General features: G+C 39.6%; 1 protein-coding gene across 6 annotated transcripts in view; it reads left to right on the forward strand.

Annotated features, from left to right (window-relative positions):
- Window positions 1–19051, forward strand: part of SMAP1 (small ArfGAP 1) — a 190218-nt gene that overhangs the window by 83773 nt on the left and 87394 nt on the right. For all 6 annotated transcript variants that reach the window (XM_027550875.1, XM_027550874.1, XM_027550873.1 and 3 more), the window contains 2 exons: window positions 5592–5677; window positions 16908–16983. In XM_027550875.1, the coding sequence (XP_027406676.1) occupies window positions 5592–5677; window positions 16908–16983 (162 nt within the window). The remainder of the gene's footprint in view (window positions 1–5591; window positions 5678–16907; window positions 16984–19051) is intronic.

Consider the following 19051-nt stretch of genomic DNA (forward strand, 5'->3'; position numbering starts at 1 on the left):
GACCTTATCTGGGGTCAGTGCAGGACTGCTGCGGCCCCTCACGGTTTTGTTGTGTTGGGGAGCGGCGAGCAGGTGGGCCTGGTGTAAAGGTCTGAGGCACACACGTGTGAGCGAGTGCTCCCTCTCTGCACCCGCAGCCACCTGGCTTCCCGCTGTCTGTTCAGTCCAGTTGCTCGGCTGCATCTGACTCTGCGACCCATGGACTGTTTCCCTCTTATCAGATCAGATCAGATCAGTCCCTCAGTCGTGTCCGACTCTTTGCGACCCCATGAATTGCAGCACGCCAGGCCTCCCTGTCCATCACCAACTCCCGGAGTTCACTCAGACTCACGTCCATCGAGTCAGTGATGCCATCCAGCCATCTCATCCTCTGTCGTCCCCTTCTCCTCTTGCCCCCAATCCCTCCCAGCGTCAGTCTTTTCCAGTGAGTCAACTCTTCGCATGAGGTGGCCAAAGTACTGGAGTTTCAGCTTTAGCATCATTCCTTCCAAAGAACACCCAGGGCTGGTCTCCTTCAGAATGGACTGGTTGGATCTCCTTGCAGTCCAAGGGACTCTCAAGAGTCTTCTCCAACACCATAGGAAGAACCTTAGTTTTCAGTTTCTTGTATATTCTTCCTGAAGTATTTTATATCATTTAACCTTTTTACTTCCACATTTAACATAGATGTGTAGCATCCTTCCATTACACAGTAATGTTTAAGATTCTGTTGATTATTTTAATGTTTTGCATTTGTGGCATTGGGAATTTGGAAGATCTAATTGCCACGTTGTAAACTAATCATTTGCAACAAAGCTATTAGTAATTTCAGTCCTTTATTTTGTTGCTGTTATTCTGTTTTCCACTTACTCCATTTTTAAAAAATAGCCAGTAAACCCCAAAGGGCAAGTCAGTACACACTTAAAAATTTATGAAAACTACACAAAAAGCTTCCTGAGTGGACTTTGACTTTAAAGGGTTGTTGCCTGGGTACTTCTCAGTATCTGAGGGAGAAAATGCAGGGAACATTCCAGGGACAGATAGGGAAAAGGGAGCATGCACAGGATGAAGCAGTGGGGAGGCCCATGAGCTCTAGCTCTTAAACACAGACCCTGGTCCTGGGCTGGACTGGGTGGGTCTTCTCCACCCCGGAATCGAACGGGGTCTGCTGCATTGCAGGCATGTTCTTGACCAGCTGAGCTATCGGGGAAGCCCCTAGCTTTAGCTGGGCTTGAACAAATAGGAGCTGTGTCCTGGAGTAGTCATATCCCTTTGTTGAACTCCACAAAGAGCTCTGCTTTTCAGGATTTTGGAAGACTAAAGGAAAGAAAAAGTTTGATGAGTTTTATTCTCAGGAGAATATGTCATTGAGTTGGAACTTCAGTGGCCTGTCGTTTATCTTGCCTTTTATGTTTATTTCCTGATACGGACCATGACGATGTAAACTTGGGCACACTTTGTTCCTGTTGCCTTTTATCTTAGCATTTATTTCACAGCCCCCTTTTCAGTAAAACTGTCTTTGTGTGCTACTTCATGTTTTTCCACTGGAGATGCTCCATTGATGTGAAAAACATATACAGTAGTGTTAAACAAAAATAAAAATTTCCTACTACGTTGGTTTGGTTACTTATTGATACTGTCTTTTAAAAAGTCTATTCCCACTTTTTTTGGTGTGTTTTTTTGTATGTTTACTAAATTACACAAATCTAATTAAATGCCAATTAAAACTTGACAACCTAAATTTTCTTTAGTCTCTGTAAAATGTTAAAAATATCTTTTAGAATATTAGTTTTATTGTTTTTTTACTGCAAAACTAAGGCTGGGTGATATAATATTGTCTACTTAGAAAGTTTCAGGAATAGAAATATATCATCTTCATTAGATTGTCTTGATAGTATGTTAGCCTGTAGATGCTTTTCAGCATTTTGATTCAAATAGTATTTTAAAAAATTGAATCTCAAATGATATGTGAGCCTTTGGTCAGATGTTGTAATATGTATTGGATTGTGTGGAGAAGCTAAAATCACGCAGATTATAGATTGATGAAAAATACTTATAATAGTGGGTTTTGCTATTCTTAACTGAGTTTTATTATACCATTTCCAGGTGAAGTCTTCCTCTGCAATTATAATGGTAATAATTATGATTTTGGATGAAGGTGGTTTATCAAAAAGTACAGTATAAAATTTATCTTTCTAGGACCATATGATATATAAAAGGAGGACAGATTGAGTTTAACTGGCATAGTAAATAACATTAATTTTTAAATATGCCCTACCTAAATGGCATTTATCATAACTTCAGAGTATACATTTCACGTATCCTTTAATACATTAATATATTTTTCTTAAAGTAAAAATGAATGTTGACTTTGTATTTCATATAGTCTTACAATGATTTCTTTGTCAAGAATATCAATACATTTGTGGTTACTGGATGCTTGACTTGTTTTTTTAAAATCTAATTTTGAGATGAGCTGTAGTTTGCTGTTTAAATATCTATTTTAAAATATTTTTAAAGCTCTGTAACTGATTCCTTGAATTACGCAGTAGGGAACCTCTTTGGCCTTGTTTCCTCATCAGTAAAATGAAAACTGAGCCTCTAAAGCAGAGAGCCTGGTATTCTTAAGCCTTGCATGATTTAGTTCCCTGTTCCACTGGCTGCAGCCTGGGGTATCTAAACGGCTGATGGCTGATGTGGGTTCTGTCAGAAGTTAAATGCTTCTGGAAAGTCTTAGACCTGTCACTTAACATTTTGCAGTTTCAGTTTCCTTTCCTGCCAAATTAGGGTAGTAATATCTAGATTAGGATTTTAAAAAATTTTAAATGGCATATATATAAGCAATTTATATATTGTAATATGTATTCAATTTATATATTATACAATATGTATAATTTATAATAATACATATATTTATATATGTTAATAAGGTATTGAGGCTAATGCTTGCTACTGTAGCTGTTAGGCTGTTTCATTATTTTCTTCTGCTGATTACCAGAGTTTACTCTTTAAGGCCAGTGGAATAAATTTTAATGTGTACAGTAGGGCCCTAACCCATAGTGTCTTGAAACTTTGAGGACAGCTAGTTTGTACTGCACTCTCATTACCTCCTGAGATTGCCTCCTGTGTTTAACCATCTCCAGTGACTGAACCAGTTTCATCTCCGCTAATCCTTACATCACAGACTTTCCTCCCACCCTACTCTGTTCTACTTTTCAGAAACTTAGAAATTATCTGAGCTTACTAGTGCCTTCCCTCTTCTTTCACAGTGATCTCTCTGTATCTGTGATGTTATTGAATCCTTATTTCCCCCAGGCCCAGCTAACACACACACACACACACACACACGCTATGCACGCATGCATGCACACCAGCATCAAGTCACTTTTCAGCAGTGGTCTCCTCTAGGAAAGGCTCTTTATATTCATATCACTCTTGCTTTCAGATTTTTATAACTCTTTTTTTCCTTCCTGTCTAATTGTGATAGATAGCATCCCTAGAACAAAATTAAATAATTTGCTATAGTGTACACTCATGCTGTGTGCCAGGTGCTTAGTTGCTCAGTTGTGTCCGACTCCTTGCAGCCACATAGATTGTAGCCTGCCGGACTCCTCTGTGCACGGGATTCTCCAGGCAGGAATACTGGAGTGGGTTGCCATGCCCTCCTCCAGGGGATTTTCCCAACCCAGGGATGAAACCCAGGTCTCCCTCAGTGCTGGAGAACTGTTTACCATCTGAGCCACCAGAGAAGCCCAGGAGTACTGGAGTGGATATCCTATCCCTTCTCCAGCGAATCTTACTGACCTAGGAGTTGAACCAGGGTCTCCTGCATTGAAGGTGGATTCTTTACCAAGTGAGGTACCTGGGAAGCCCAATGTAGACTTATGTCTTGTGCTATGTCACTTTGGTCGTATCTGACTCTTTGTGACCCCATGGATTATAGCCTGCCAGGCTCTTCTGTCCATGGTATTCTCCAGACAGGAATACTAGAGTGGGTTGCCATGCCCTTCTCCAGGGCGTCTTCCCGACCTAGGGATGGAACCTACCTCTTGTGTCTCCTGCATTGGCAGGCGGGTTCTTTACCACTAGCACCACTTGGGAAGCCCCACACTTACACCTATTCCTAATTATTTTTTATTTTACCAAAATAAAATGTTAATGACTTATATTAGATAAAGAGAATATGTATAATATTTGCATAAAATCCATAGAGTCATATTTATTGAATGTAGGATTATATCACTGGTTGTAAGAAGCACTTACATTTTATTAGAGTAATTAGGAAAAATAGGTTAACAAGACTAGGTCAATTGTAAGATGCATTTTTACTCCATGAATACTATAATATGAAGAAAAATGTAACTTTGGATCAATGAGATATGACATGTATAGCAGATACTGTTTTTAGTCTTACTAAATTTTTTGTTAAAATTTTTATGTACTCTTGTTCCTGTGTTAGAAACTTTGTTTTCTTATTTTTGTAGTTTCTGTGAGCTGTATCTTTTTGTTTCATTGCAGATATTATGCAACCTTTTCTTGGTCTCCTTCTTTCCAGGTGTTTTACATTGCTATATGTAAAATAGGTAGCCAGTGGGAATCTCCTCTATGACTGCAGGGAGCTCAAACTGGTGCTCTGTTACAACCTAGGGGAGTGGGATGGGGTGGGAGGTGGGAGGGAGGTTCAAAAGGGAGGGGACATATGTATACCTATGGCTGATTCATGTTGATGTATGGCAGAAACCATCACAATATTGCAAAGTAATTATCCTCCAATTAAAAATAAATAAATTTAAAAAAATACATTGCAAAATAAGAAAGAAAATAATCACTTAACCAGTTTAATTATCTTATGTCTCCTTAGCAGTGGTTCTTGCTCTTGGGATTGATAGATTTTTTAGGGAGAGTCCTATGAGCTCATGAACTTGTATGTGAAATTTAACCATTAGGCAGTTTTTTTGGTAGGGAAAGGAGAATCCAAAGCTTTTAGCAGAATCTTCAAGAAGCTAATAACCCTTAAAGAAGTTAGTAATCTTAAAAGAAGTGAATCCACTTCTGTAGAGTTCCAGGACACCAGCATTTCTCTCTTGCTGCTTTCCATGTGGTCTGGAATGTAAATTATGAAAACTTCAGAGTATTTTGAAGCTCAAGACAAAGAAAATTTGATGTTGAGTTTTTGGGCTTAGAAATGGCAGTGTTGTTCAAGTGATAACATTTAAAACATCAATCATACCATAAACTGCCAGGGAACCCACTTTAAGGAAGTATAAGTATAAAAAAAGGTGGTATTGTAGTCATGGAAAAAGGCATTAGAAAATGGTGGATCTACATATATTAAAGAAATGTGAATGGTTAAAACTATGCTTCTGTTTTGAATTTGAGTAATTTCATGGTTATGATTTAAATTATTATTATTTTTTAAATTTTATTTTATTTTTAAACTTTACATAATTGTATTAGTTTTGCCAGATATCAAAATGAATCAGAATATATGTTGGAAATGATAAATATCTGGTATTTGTATATATGCGTATGTATGTATATGTATGTGTATAGGAATTACTTTTTAATGTTTATATGAGTAATGAAAATATTTGATTTTTTTTTTATTACAGTGCATGCAAGATATGGGAAATACTAAAGCAAGACTACTATATGAAGCCAATCTTCCAGAGAACTTTCGAAGACCACAGACAGATCAGTATCCTTTAACATTGCTTTATTTTGGGTTTTAAAAGAATCAGCTCATTTTTTTTTTCCTTCATTTTTATAGTTTATATTTTAACTTTGTATTTAGGAACATGTGAATTTTATCATACTGTTCATAAAAAATAGAGATTGATTTGCCCTGACCTGTGCTTTATATGTGGTAAGTTTTTAACTCTGTTGCTGCTGTGCTGTGCTCAGTCGTGTCCGACTTTTTGTGACTCCATGGGCTGTATCGCACCAGGCTCCTCTGTCCATGGGAGTCTCCAGGCAAGAGTACTCAAGTGGGTTGCCATGTCTCCTCCAAGGGATCTTCCTGACTCAGGGGTTGAACTTGTGTCTCTGATGTCTCCTGCATTGGCAGGTGGGTTCTTTACCACCTCGCCACCTGGTTTTTAATAGGAATCTGGTAATATGATTTACATAGTATTTTTATATAATTAAGTATAAGATATTATATCCTATTCTTGATTGATATCCAGCTCTTGATTGGAACATATAGGTTATCACTTTAGATTGGTATTAGAGATTTGATTTATGAACATCTTAAGTATTTTTGTTTAAGCAAATCATTTCCAGAGGGGTTTCCTGAGATCACCTTCATGTGAAGCAGTGGATGAGACGAGTCCCATACTGAGTAGACGTGGGTGGTGACAGGTGTGTGGGCTCGGGTCCCTGACGACCTTCTCTGGGTCACAGGCGGCATGCACAGCTCTGTCTGCATCCACGTCTTCCCTCACTGATGAGTAGGGTATTTCCTCACGGCATTTTAGTCAGAATATTTTCACATGTTAAAGAGAAATCATTTGATTTTATAGGATTTCTCAGACTCATATTGAAGTCTGAGAAACAGCTCATCAGAGTAAGACTATCTAATAAGACTGTCCGCCTGCAATGCAGAAGACCTGGGTTTGATCCCTGGGTTGGGAAGATCCCCTGGAGAAGGGAATGGGTACCCACTCTAGTATCCTTGCCTGGAGAGTTCCATGAACAGAGGAGCCTGGCAGGCTACAGTCCATGACATCTCAGAGTCAGACACAACTGAGCCCACACATACACACGTAATTTTATCCAAGGATGATTTTTGTGATTTTTGGCAATATAATGTAGTTTATTAAAGATCAGCTGTGTGCTCCCCATGTACTAGAACAATTTGTGTGATCATACAATGAAAAAAGTTCTTTCTCACAGAGATACAGGCCATTATATATATTATATATATATATATATATTTTTTTTTCATATTTGTGTAGAAACCTGTTGAGGTATATTCCAGAAGTTAGTGTTTGGCCTTTTCTGTTTCTGCTTCTCCTGCCTCCTTCCCACACATTTAGCAGTCTGATATCCCAGGTTATTTTTGTTATAACAAGATCCTAGGGTAAGAGTGGGTGGTGTATTTCAGGCATAAAAATTGTGTGAGTAGAAGTACGAAGGTGTGAGGACACTTGACATTTTAAAGTTCCGATGTAATAACATCTAAGTTTTGTGGGGCAAGTGGCAAAGGCAGCTCATTATTATTCCAGATTGTGAAAGGTTTTCAATGGCATCTAGAACTGCCTATAAATGGAATATAGAGCAGTGCCTCATTTAATTGACCCAAAGGATTGAAGGGCTTGCAATGCTGTGAGGCAGGAGAAACATTAGAAACGTCACCTTCTATCACGTGGAAGAGGGGTTGGAGGAGGTTGTGGAGTCAGCGGGGTCATGCAGAATCCTAGTGCAGCCCTGAAATGAGCAGTGATGAAGGTACTACTTATGTAGTGGGGTTCAGAGTGGGCAGGAGGGAGCTGGGGAGACTGGAAAGGAGTTGAGGAGCCAGGGACATTTGGAGTAGGTTAACATTGGCTCGCCTTCTGCGGAAGATACTGAGATGACCCTACGTTTTCTAGCTTGGCTAAGGTTCTGTGAGTGAGGTAGACTTGCTCATCGGGGGAAGGAATTCAGTACCAGATGAAGGTTCAAAGGTTACAGGCGGAAGACGGTGAGACACTGCTTGGGCAGCATGAAGGGTCTGTGGGACATGCGTGGAGATGCCCGTCTGGAAGCTGGAGACCGGAGTCTGGACTCTGGAAGAGCAGAGGGTGCAGTGTAGACTGGAGAGCCCCTTCGTGTGTAGGTGATGGAAGAATGCTTGGGTGAGCTATGTTACCTGGGGCAGTGCCTCTGCTCTTTCTGAGGGTTTTATTCAGAATCCTGGAAATGCTTTTTCCTTCTCTGGAAGTGAGGGCATGGGACTGAACCCTGAGGAAGAGAGCATGGTGGAAGAATCCCACAGAGCAGACAGTCTGTGTTCCATGTGGTGGTTACCACTGCTTGCTAGTTGTATTAATTTATTCCTTTTTCTGCTCTTCACCCCAAGTCTAAGTTGACATATAAAATGCCTCAAATTGAAGAAACTCCCTTTTCTGGATGGAAGTTTTACTGTGTGTCTATGTGTTGGGTGGTGGGGAAGGGGAGATTGGCTTGGTTTAAATTTGGTTTTTTGGACTTTTCTTGAATACCAGGTGATAAATTACTTGACAGTCTTGAAATTTGGAGTAGTACCCTTTATGTGGTATTTGGTGGATGAATGTAGCGTCAAGGTATCTCACTGATCACCATAATTGACAAAGGCCTGAAGGTGTGCAGGCAAAGATGGGACTCTGGCATCTGCTTACACTGCCCCTTTCTGGGCACCATGTGGTACACGTTGGTAGGAATACTATTTCTTAAGTAATTACCGTCCATTTTATGGTAAATCTAATAGAAGTAAAGAATTAATGGGATGGTGCTGTCCCGGTGGCTCAGTCAGTAAAGAATCTACCTGCAGTGCGAGGAGACTGCTGCAGTGCAGGAGACCTGCGTTTGATCCCTAGTTCGAGAAGATCCCCTGGAGAAGGAAATGGCAACCCTCTCCAGTTTTCGTGCCTGAAGAATCCCATAGACAGGAGCCTGGCAGGCTACAGTCCCCAGTCTCAAGAGTCGGACACGACTTAGCGACTACACTACCAACACAGTGAGATGGTGAGTTTTTTTTCTGGTATTTTTTGTTGATATGTCCTTAGATATTTGATCCTTATCTAAATATTTCAGGAGAGATTTTTATCATGGATTGATCGGTATCTGATACTAGTAAGTCCTTGACCTTCGACACAGTGAAGGTACAGTGTTGGAAACAACTGCAGTAGCTTTCCTGCTCAGTGAGGGTTTGCTGTGGGCCAAGCCCTGAGTTTGGCACTTTATATACGGTATCTTTTTTAATTTTGGAAACAACTGAGAACATATTTTTATTCTTGGTAAGTGAGCGGGTGGGATGCTCAAAGAGGCTGTTAAGAAACTTTCCAAAGCCTCAAGACTTTCTCTCCTGTATAAGGACACTTGAATATTACTTAATGATGCTGGTCTGAGTAAAACCACTGTTGTCACATTTGAGCCGGCTTTTAAAAATAGGCTTGTAGTTTGGGATTCTTTGCAACTAAGATCATAAGGTCTAGGTGAAGATTGCAACTTTTGCATACCTGGTATGATTCAGGTCAGGCTCTTGGATTATGTGTTTCTTTGCTACTGTTAGTTCAAGCAGGTGTATTTGATTTTTCAAGCTAAATGTTACTTGTAAAATGTTTGAAGATTATGGTCATATTCATATGAGGTGCTTACCCCTTGCTGTTTCAGTTCAGTTCAGTCGCTCAGTTGTATCTGACTCTTTGCAACCCCATGGAAGGCAACATGCCAGGCCTCTTTGTCCATCACCAGCTCCCAGAGTCTACTCAAACTCATGTCCATTGAGTTGGTGATGCTATCCAACCACTTCATCCTCTGTCATCCCCTTCTCCTCCCACCTTCAATATTTCCCAGCATCAAGGTCTTTTCCAATGTCAGTTCTTCGCATCAAGTGGCCAAAGTATAGGAGTTTCAGCTTCAGCATCAGTCCTTCCAATGAATATTCAGGGTTGATTTCCTTTAGGATGGACTGGTTGGATCTCCTTTCAGTCCAAGGGACTCTCAAGAGTCTTCTCCAACACCACAGTTCAGAAGCATCAATTCTTTGGCACTCAGCTTTCTTTATGGTCCAATGCTCACATCCATACATGACCACTGGAAAAACCATAGCCTTGACTAGATGGACCTTTGTTGTTAGCAAAGTCTTGCTGTTTACAAAAAGATAATCTAAGGTTGTCAGAAGCTTAAAGAGGGATTTTGTCTAGACAAACTTGAGATAGATGATTCCTAATGATAACACCATAAGATGACATCTCTTGGATCATGAGACAAGCTTTTGTATCTAATGTAATACTGTAGTCTTAAAAAATTTTTTTTTCTCTATACTTATTACAACTACATTGCTTTTATCACTTCTTTTAATTATGAAACACTGTGATTTGGAGCTTGTAATATGGAAGCTAGTTAAAGAAAACAAGTCCCCTTTTCTCTATTTCATGGATCATTCTAAAGCTCAGTGCTGTTCGAAAAGCCTAACATCTTTGCACTTTTACTGATTTAAATATAGTTGTCTCAAGGAATCAATCTCAAAAATATACAAGCAGCGCATGCAGCTCAACACCAGAAAAATAAATGACCCAATCAAAAAATGGGCCAAAGAACTAAACAGACATGTCTCCAAAGAAGACATACAGATGGCTGACAAACACATGAAAAGATGCTCAACATCACTCATTATCAGAGAAATGCAAATCAAAACCACAATGAGGTACCATCTCATGCTGGTCAGAATGGCTGCTATCAAAAAGTCTACAAACAATAAATGCTGGAGAGGGTGTGGAGAAAAGGGAACCCTCTTACACTGTTGGTGGGAATGCAAACTAGTACAGCCACTATGGAGAACAGTGTGGAGATTCCTTCAAAAACTGGAAATAGAACTGCCTTATGACCCAGCAATCCCACTGCTGGGCATAGGGAAAGGGAAGTTGCTCAGTCGTGTCTGACTCTTTGCGACCCCCTGGACTGCAGCCTACCAGGCTCCTCCGTCCATGGGATTTTCCAGGCAAGAGTACTGGAGTGGGGTGCCATTTCCTTCTCCAATGCATGAAAGTGAAAAGTGAAAGGGAAGTTGCTCAGTCATGTCTGACTCTTCGCCACCCTATGGACTGCAGCCTACCAGGCTCCTCTGTCCGTGGGATTTTCCAGGCAAGAGTACTGGAGTGGGGTGCCATTGCCTTCTCTGATTGCTGGGCATAACACACCAAGGAAATCAGAATTGAAAGAGACACGTGTACCCCAATGTTCGTCACAGCACTGTTTATAATAGCCAGGACATGGAAGCAACCTAGATGTCCATCAGCAGACGAATGGATAAGAAAGCTGTGGTACATACACAGAATGGAATACTACTCAGCATTAAAAAGAATGTAATTGAGTCAGTTCTAGTGAGGCGGTTGAAACTGGAGCCTATTATACAAAGTGAGGTGAGTCAGAAAGAAAAACACCAATACAGTATATTAACACGTATATATGGAATTTAGAAAGATGATAACAATGACCCTAAACACGAGACAGCAAAAGAGACACAGATATAAAGAACAGACTTTTGGACTCTGTGGGAGAAGCCTAGGGTGGGATGATCTGAGAGAATAGCATTGAAACATGTATATTATCATATGTGAAACAGACCACCAGTGCAGGTTCGATGCAAGAAACCAGTGCATTGGGACAACCGGAGAGGTGGGATGGGGAGGGAGGGGGGTTTGAGATGGGACACACGTGTACACCTGTGGCTGATTCATGTCTGTGGATGGCAAAAACCACCACAATAGTGTAATTAGCCTCCAATTAATTGAAATTAATTAAAAAAATAAAATTTAGGATTAAGGAAAATATAGTTGTCTCATCCCTAGAAGCAAGTAGAACCAAACTGAGTGAAACTGGCATAGTAGGGGACGTGACTGTGCTCATAACAAGATTCGTCACTGTGAGCTTTACCGTTTACAAAAGTCAGGCAGAAGCTGCTGTCAAAGCGTAATTTCTCATGTGGCATGTGGGTAATTCTAGGTGGCGTGTGCAGGTGCATGACAAGCAATAAAGTTTTACATTAAGCTTTTCGTTATTAGGATATTTTGTCTTAATCTAAAAACATTAATTACCTCAGTTCCATGAGATCCAGTGTGCACCAGAGCTAATCAGCAGTGCGTCTCCTTGGAGCTTTTGAAAATTTTGCTGCTGTCAGTGGCGTGTGTCTGAAACTGGAAGATTTTGTTCTTGGGAGTAGATATTACTTTAATTGTCTTTTAAATAGCATCTTTAAAGAAAGGAAGAAATCTTAAGATAGAAATAAATACTTGTCGGGGAGGGCAAAAAAAAAAAAGAAATAAATACTTGTGGGGGAGGGCAAAAAAAAAAAAATAAATACTTGTGGAAAGATAGAACACACAGTGCTGTGACCATTTCTCTGGACTTGTCTGGTGCCGTCTGTCCGTGTTGAGGGTTTTGACAGTGAAGTGTGCTGTGCTGAATGGTTTGTGACTGTGGCAAGGAGGATCTTCTGGGGTGTTTAGTTGTTTGTTTACTAAATCCCAGATCAGCCCCCTAGGCTTACATTGTCAGTAATAATATTGCTTACCTTGATCTGAAAGTGCTACTGTTTGGTTTCTTTTTGTGGGAAAAAGAGGTGTCTTCTTGGTCTCTGTCAGTTTAAGTAAGTCCTTTGGTCTCAGATGGCACCTGGAGGCTGGAAAATGAAGATCAGTACTCCCCGGTCTCCAGATTTATTGGTTCTTTAGTGGCTACTTCTCATTCGCTTGTCTATTTAAAGCTGATGATAGGAAAGCCCTCCTAGTATTGATGACGCAGCAGTTGTCTGTTTCCTTCTCACCGTGGGCCTTGTGTTTAAAGACCTGTCAGAGCACGGTGGTTGATGATAAGAGCTGTGTGTCAGACAGCAGTCACTCGGTGCCACCCCCTGTCCTGAGGTCTTTCCACACCTGAGCATGTTTAATTCTTCCTGTGATCTTGGGAGGTGAGTCTTGGTATCATCTCTGTTTTAAAGGTGAGGAAGCTGAGACAAGTTACACAAGAATACAAGCTAACTTCACTTATTGCATGCTTACAGTTTGTTAGGAACTGTGCTGGGTGCTTTATATATATTATCCCCAATACTGTCAACAACTTTGTGAGATGGAGAATTCTTGCCGTTTTCACTTAGCTAGGTATGAAGAGATCAAGCTTCAAGGTCACAATAACTGCCAGTTAAGTAGCAAGAACTGCTGGTACCAGAAATGAGGATATATGTTGGAGACCATCCTCTTTGAGAATTAGTACTATGGTCAGCATATAATGCAAAATTATTGTCAGATTTCTCTTGAAAATCCCTCACATTTGCTACAGTGCCAGTTTGCAGACACAGAGACCCTATATAAATCCAGTCAAGGTGTCCTTAGCTCACTAGCATTGGAAAAGAATTGAGAATCCATGACTGCAGGCCCAGGAGCCAATTCCTGACTCTAAAAAAGTTTTATTAGAACATAGCCTTCAGTTCAGTTCAGTTCAGTCTCTCAGTCATGTCCGACTCTTTGCGACCCCATGAATCGCAGCGCACCAGGCCTCCCTGTCCATCACCAACTGTTGGAATTCACTCAAACTCATGTCCATCAAGTCGGTGATGCCATCCATCCATCTCATCCTCTGTTGTCCCCTTTTCCTCCTTCCCCCAACCCCTCCCAGCTTCAGAGTCTTAGCCTTACCTATTCATTTATCAGTTTTCTGTGGCTACATTGGAGCTGAAAATGCAGAAGTGAGTAATTGCAGCATAGAACAGCTGTCCCACGAAACCTAAAATATGTGCTATTTGGCCCTTTAAGAAAAAGTTTGCTGACCCCTGGAATAAATCACTGCTTCTTTAGGTGAATAAACAGTTAAGGGTTGGGTTGCTTTTGAGACCTTGTACAAAAATACACAAGAACTGCGTCATACATTCTTGGTCTAAGAGGCATGTAGGACCTGAGAGCCCCCGAGGATGTGGCATGTTCCCTGAACCGCAGTGCTTACTCCGGTGACTCCCCTGGAGTTTTGAAAGTTTACTTGGTGGTGTGCTTTGTTTGCATTTTATGAAGTAGTGTTTTATGTTTAATTGTGAGGACTAGCCTAGTGCTTTGTCCTGCCTTAAGGATTTAATTTTTATTTTTTTATGTCCTTGACAAACAGATCAACTGTCATCTGATGTAGTTTTTTTTTTTTTTAATGAATTATTTCTTTTTTTTTTAATTTTATTTTATTTTTAAACTTTACATAATTGTATTAGTTTTGCCAAATATCAAAATGAATCCATCACAGGTATACATGTGCTCCCCATCCTGAACCCTCCTCCCTCCTCCCTCCCCATACCATCCCTCTGGGTCGTCCCAGTGCACCAACCCCAAGCATCCAGTATCGTGCGTTGAACCAGGACTGGCATCTCATTTCTTAAAATCGCTTACTGCTTAGAAAATTTCAGAGGTTTTTTAAAATCATAAACAGAAGTGAAACTCAGCTATATTTGAATTACTTACTTAAAATACACTAAGTAGAAATTAAGATATCATGTATATCTGTTATTTCTGAAAATTCACATATTTCATCAGATATTAGTATTGTTTTTTACTCTAAAAGATTATATACTTAAAAGTTTGCCTTTTTCAAATTCAGTATTTCCAAAACTATTATAGTTTTCATTAATTTTGGTTTTACAATGGTGGTTAAATAATTTTTGATACTGTTCTTAATGAATTTTCTCTCTAATATCAGGGTTTTCTTTGGTCATAAACAGTGATCTTTCCTTTGTTATAAACACTTCATAAATGAGAGTATTATAATCTTTTCAAGCTTTAATATGTAGTAGATTTTAAATAATATCCAAAATAGACTGCTGTTTCTGTCATTAAGGAGGAAAAACATAAGTGTTACTCTCCTCTCAGGTGTTTAAATATAAAAATTATACTCTAAGAATTTAGACTTTAGTTAAGAAAGGCTGTATACATACTATGTAATATGTATATCTGGAAGTAAATATAATTGCTGTTTTAAAAATATTATAGAATTTTTAAAAGCAGTAAACATATTTCACCCAGCTTCCCAGGCAGCGCGAGTGGTAAAGAACCCGCGTGTCAGTGCAGGAGGCATAAGAGATGACGCAGGTTCCATCTCTGGGTTGGGAAGATCCCCTGGAGGCAGGCATGACAACCCACTCCACTACTCTTGCCTGGAGAGCCCCATGGACAGAAGAGCCTGGCGGGCTACGGTCCATAGGGTTGCTAAAAAGTTGGACATGACTGAGCGACTAAGCAGTAAGAGCGTTAACTTGCCTGTTTTGCAGCCTGGTGGGCTACGGTCCATGGGGTTGCAAAGAGTTGGAAACAACTGAAGCGACTTAGCATGCACTTGGCACAAACGTATTTCATTTCATCCACTGTGAAAATGACATCAATCTAAGTAAATTCTTCTCTCTCCTGTTGTGGCAGTAAATAGTTGTCTTGACAGTAAAAGTTGCTCATATATCCACATTCATCCAAAGGGCCGGCTTTTTTGATTGTTTTCATTTTATCCTCTTAGAAAAACAGAAAATGCAATATTGAACATGGATTTAAAATCATGTGCGAACTTAGCATTTAGCTTATTTATATGTGAAATAGTTGGAATAAAGCAACGTTATTGTGTTTATGAAAATCTTGGGGTGTTATGGTAATTTTTTGGTACTGACTGCCAAAATGTTCACATATCTAACTAATGAGCCTTCTGACAGCTCTGGGGCTTTTGACTTGAAAGGGTCTTCAAGGCTACCACATTTGACCTTCTCTAGATAAAAAGGCATTTATTATCATTAGCAGAAATTAAATGACTAATTCACAAATGAATTTGTGGTGACCAGTAGCATCTGAAAAGGTGGATGCTAGACGTGCCTGGTTTCCAGTTATCACAATACTCCCTCTCTTGTACTGTAGAATACCAGAGAACTCCTTAAACTCTGTGCCTGGCTTTAGTTGTAAACATAAAAGACCTCTATAGGTTAAGAGGAGAAAAAGAGGCAATGTGAAGTGCCTTTCATATACACAGTTGATAGAGATCTGTCTTTAAAAATGGCTTTCAGTTATTCCGCTTGCTTGATAAATTGAACATTTAGTTTTCCTGTCTTTCTTGCCTTCCCTGGCCCTTTGAGAGCTGTCTCTCAATGCCCACTGCATAGTGGTCTGTCAATTCTTGCTACTACCTGTGGCCTCAACTGTCAGTTTAAAGAGCTTTGTTAACTTCCAGTAAGGAACAATTGACTGAAAATGTACTGTTTTACTGCTTCAGATTGCTTTTCTTTGAACAGAAGGCTGTCTTAACCTGGGGATCCACCGAGAGTCTGTATTTCAGTGTAGCTCATTTCCTTTGTAGTTCTGTGTATTTTATTTTATGCATTTAAAAGCACTATCTCAGAAAGGAGTCAAAGGGGTTCATGGTACTAAAAAATAAAAAAGTTCAGAGTCCTTGATGGAAGAAGTCCCATTTTAGTGGAACATGGTAAAACAGTGGTCGGTTGACTGGTAAGAGAAGTCATCTATATCAGCTGACCCAAAGCTCCTGAATCCCACTAGAAGTGATTCACCCATCAACAGATAAGGCTGGTCCACTCAACTTCAGAAAATTAAATAGTACTGACATTGGTTTTAGCTTCTTGACTTTTCCATTTCTAGAAAGCTTTGCAGGAAAAAATTTGTCACCATTCTTCTGATCCTCACTGATACAGTTAGAGGCAGCCGTGTGTGGCGGGAAAGGACATAAGTGTTGAAATCACAGTTGTCTACTCTTTCCAAGTTGCTGATTCTTCCTCTGTGATATGGAAATTATAATATGCACACAACTGCGTGGAGGAAAGACTAAAGGAAAACTGTGGATAGCGCACCAGCACGGCATCTGGTATGCTGTGGTTACCACATGAGTGTTAGTTTCTTTATTTAAACTGAAAGTCCAAAATGAACCTTTAGTGTAGGGGTGGGGGTAAAAGGCTGTGGATTTTGGTGGAACTGAGAAATACGATGACTTTTCTGTTTAGAATTCAGCTGAGTGGTTTTGTTGAATCGGGAAGATTCCCTGAACGAGATAGATTCTTTGGCAGAAAGAAAAGTAGGTTACAGAATTTAGTTGCGGAAATAGTGTGTGAGGAAAGTACAGACTGGGGAGTAGGAGTATGAAATGTAGAGTCTGGGCTTTGTGGAGTAAATAAAGGGGAGTGTACATGTCACTGAACTCATGCTTTTCCTTAAGTTATCTGTTTTCAGAGCAGTGGAATTTTTCATCAGAGATAAATATGAAAAGAAGAAATACTACGACAAAAATGCTATAGCTATTACAAATGTAAGTAAAATCTTCATCTCTATCACCAGTTGATATTTGATGAATGTATTTTGAAATTTTAACATGTGATATGGCTTGACTTATTTATTGTAAAAATGTCCTGGTTACATACTTTAAAAATTTGAACGTTGGGAGTTTTTGTCACGTAGTGAGCTTTCACAAAGCAGAACTCTTGATTCAGAAAGGAGCATATTCTTAAGTAAGCATCTAATAACTGCTTAAATGGCATTTAAGTTAATTTATGAAATCTGTGTAAAGATACTAATTGAAAAATTGAGGAGAGAAAATTATTTTATTGGTTTGTGGAAATGAAAAGGCAAATCTGTCTTCTTCTAAGGGCATTGGTGGATCTGACCAGATATGTTTATTAAAACACAGCTTTTTTTCTTTTTTTTTTTTCTTTTCCTGAACAGCTTTATCTCACTTTGGTCCAAAATAGAAAACACAATTGTTTGCACTGTATTTGCAAACAGTCAACAGGAAGTCTTGCATTAATTATTCTGATGAAATCATGGTGCTGCTCCTGTTTATCTGTACTTATCACAGCACCTTCCCAGGTGGTACTAGTGGTAAGGAGCTGCCTGCCAGTGCAGGAGGCATAAGAGACCAGGATCTCTGGGTGGGGAAGATCCCCTGGAGAGGGGCATGGCCACGCATTGCAGTGTTCTTGCCTGGAGAGCCCCCGTGGACAGAGTAGCCTGGTGGGCCACAGTCCGGAGTTGCAAATAGTCGGACAGCACTGAAGTGACTTAGCCTGCGTGAATCGCAGCACCAGATGGTCTTACTGGGAAAGTGCTTTGAAGCTTGAGTGCCTGAGGAGCAGGTGCTAATAGATAAAGCCTCTTTAACGTGAGGTGTTCAGTATCAGACAAGCTTTTGTTGACCTTGTTCCTGCACAAAATGAGTCTGAAAACGTAGCCTTTTGATTGGTTATTATCAAGCATTTGTTCCCTAATAGTTGAGACCTTGCTGTAGTGATCAAATATGTTTTATTACTGTTTGTTTTTAAGTTTCTTTTTCTGATACATTTTCTTATCCCAGTTAAATACCATTTAAGGCTAGTTGTCCCTATTGTTGCAGTCCTTTTTTGGGGGGAGAGGGTCTTTGATTCCTAGATTAATCATAAAGCTATAAGCCATTAATTTTGTGGGTAAGTCATCTGTCAGGCAGTTTAGAGACTAATTTCATCTCATTTTGCAAATTGATTTTCCTTTTTGGTACATGTAGAGAAGCAATATACTAAAAAATTCAATCAAATATGTATATTTTGGATTAGAGGTACCCTTGATAGAGATTGGGCTGCATTTCTGGTGGATATAGAAAAGGAAATCCTTTGAAAGATAGGTAAAAATGGACAAAATAGAGATGTTGATAATGTCCATGTAATTAACTTTACCTCTAGCATTGTGGGGGAAACAAAGGACAAACTCTAAAATGTAAGTAATACATTTTCATTTGAAATTTTAAGAACTCATTTTAGAATCCAGGGTATGTAAGGGTTTTGGTGGCTGTCTTAGAATTCTACGACAGGTATGCAGAATAAACCTGCCCTCCCTGGTGTTCTTTCATGGATGAGTGATAGGGGACATTTGAAGAACTTTGAGTACAGAAAATTGTCTTGGGTACTTCCCTGGCGGTCCAGTTGTTAAGATTCTTTGTTCTCAGTGCAGTGGGCACAGATTTGATCCCAAGTTGCTGACCTAAGATTCCACATGCCACACATGGCCTGGCTGAAGCCATAAATAAGAAAGATTACAGTAAAAAAAAAAAAGAAACCTGTCCTGTCGTCTGCCCTTCACTCCCCGTAACCAGTGGTGCATCACAGCTGGCAATACTGATGAGTTCTTAGGCAATTTAGGTCTGTTTTTTTTTTTTGAATAACAGGTTTTTTAAAAGATTTTTTTTTAAGACCTTTTTTTATGTAAACCATTTTTTAAATCTTTGTTGAATTTATTACAGTACTGCTTCTGTTTTATGTTCTGGGTTTTTTTTTTTTTTTTTTTGGCCCTGTGGTGTGCAGGATCTTATCTCCCTGACCGAGGATCAAACTCGAACCCTCTGCATTGGA

Source organism: Bos indicus x Bos taurus, chromosome 9 (assembly GCF_003369695.1).
Source record: "Bos indicus x Bos taurus breed Angus x Brahman F1 hybrid chromosome 9, Bos_hybrid_MaternalHap_v2.0, whole genome shotgun sequence".
Classification (NCBI taxonomy): domain Eukaryota; kingdom Metazoa; phylum Chordata; class Mammalia; order Artiodactyla; family Bovidae; genus Bos; species Bos indicus x Bos taurus.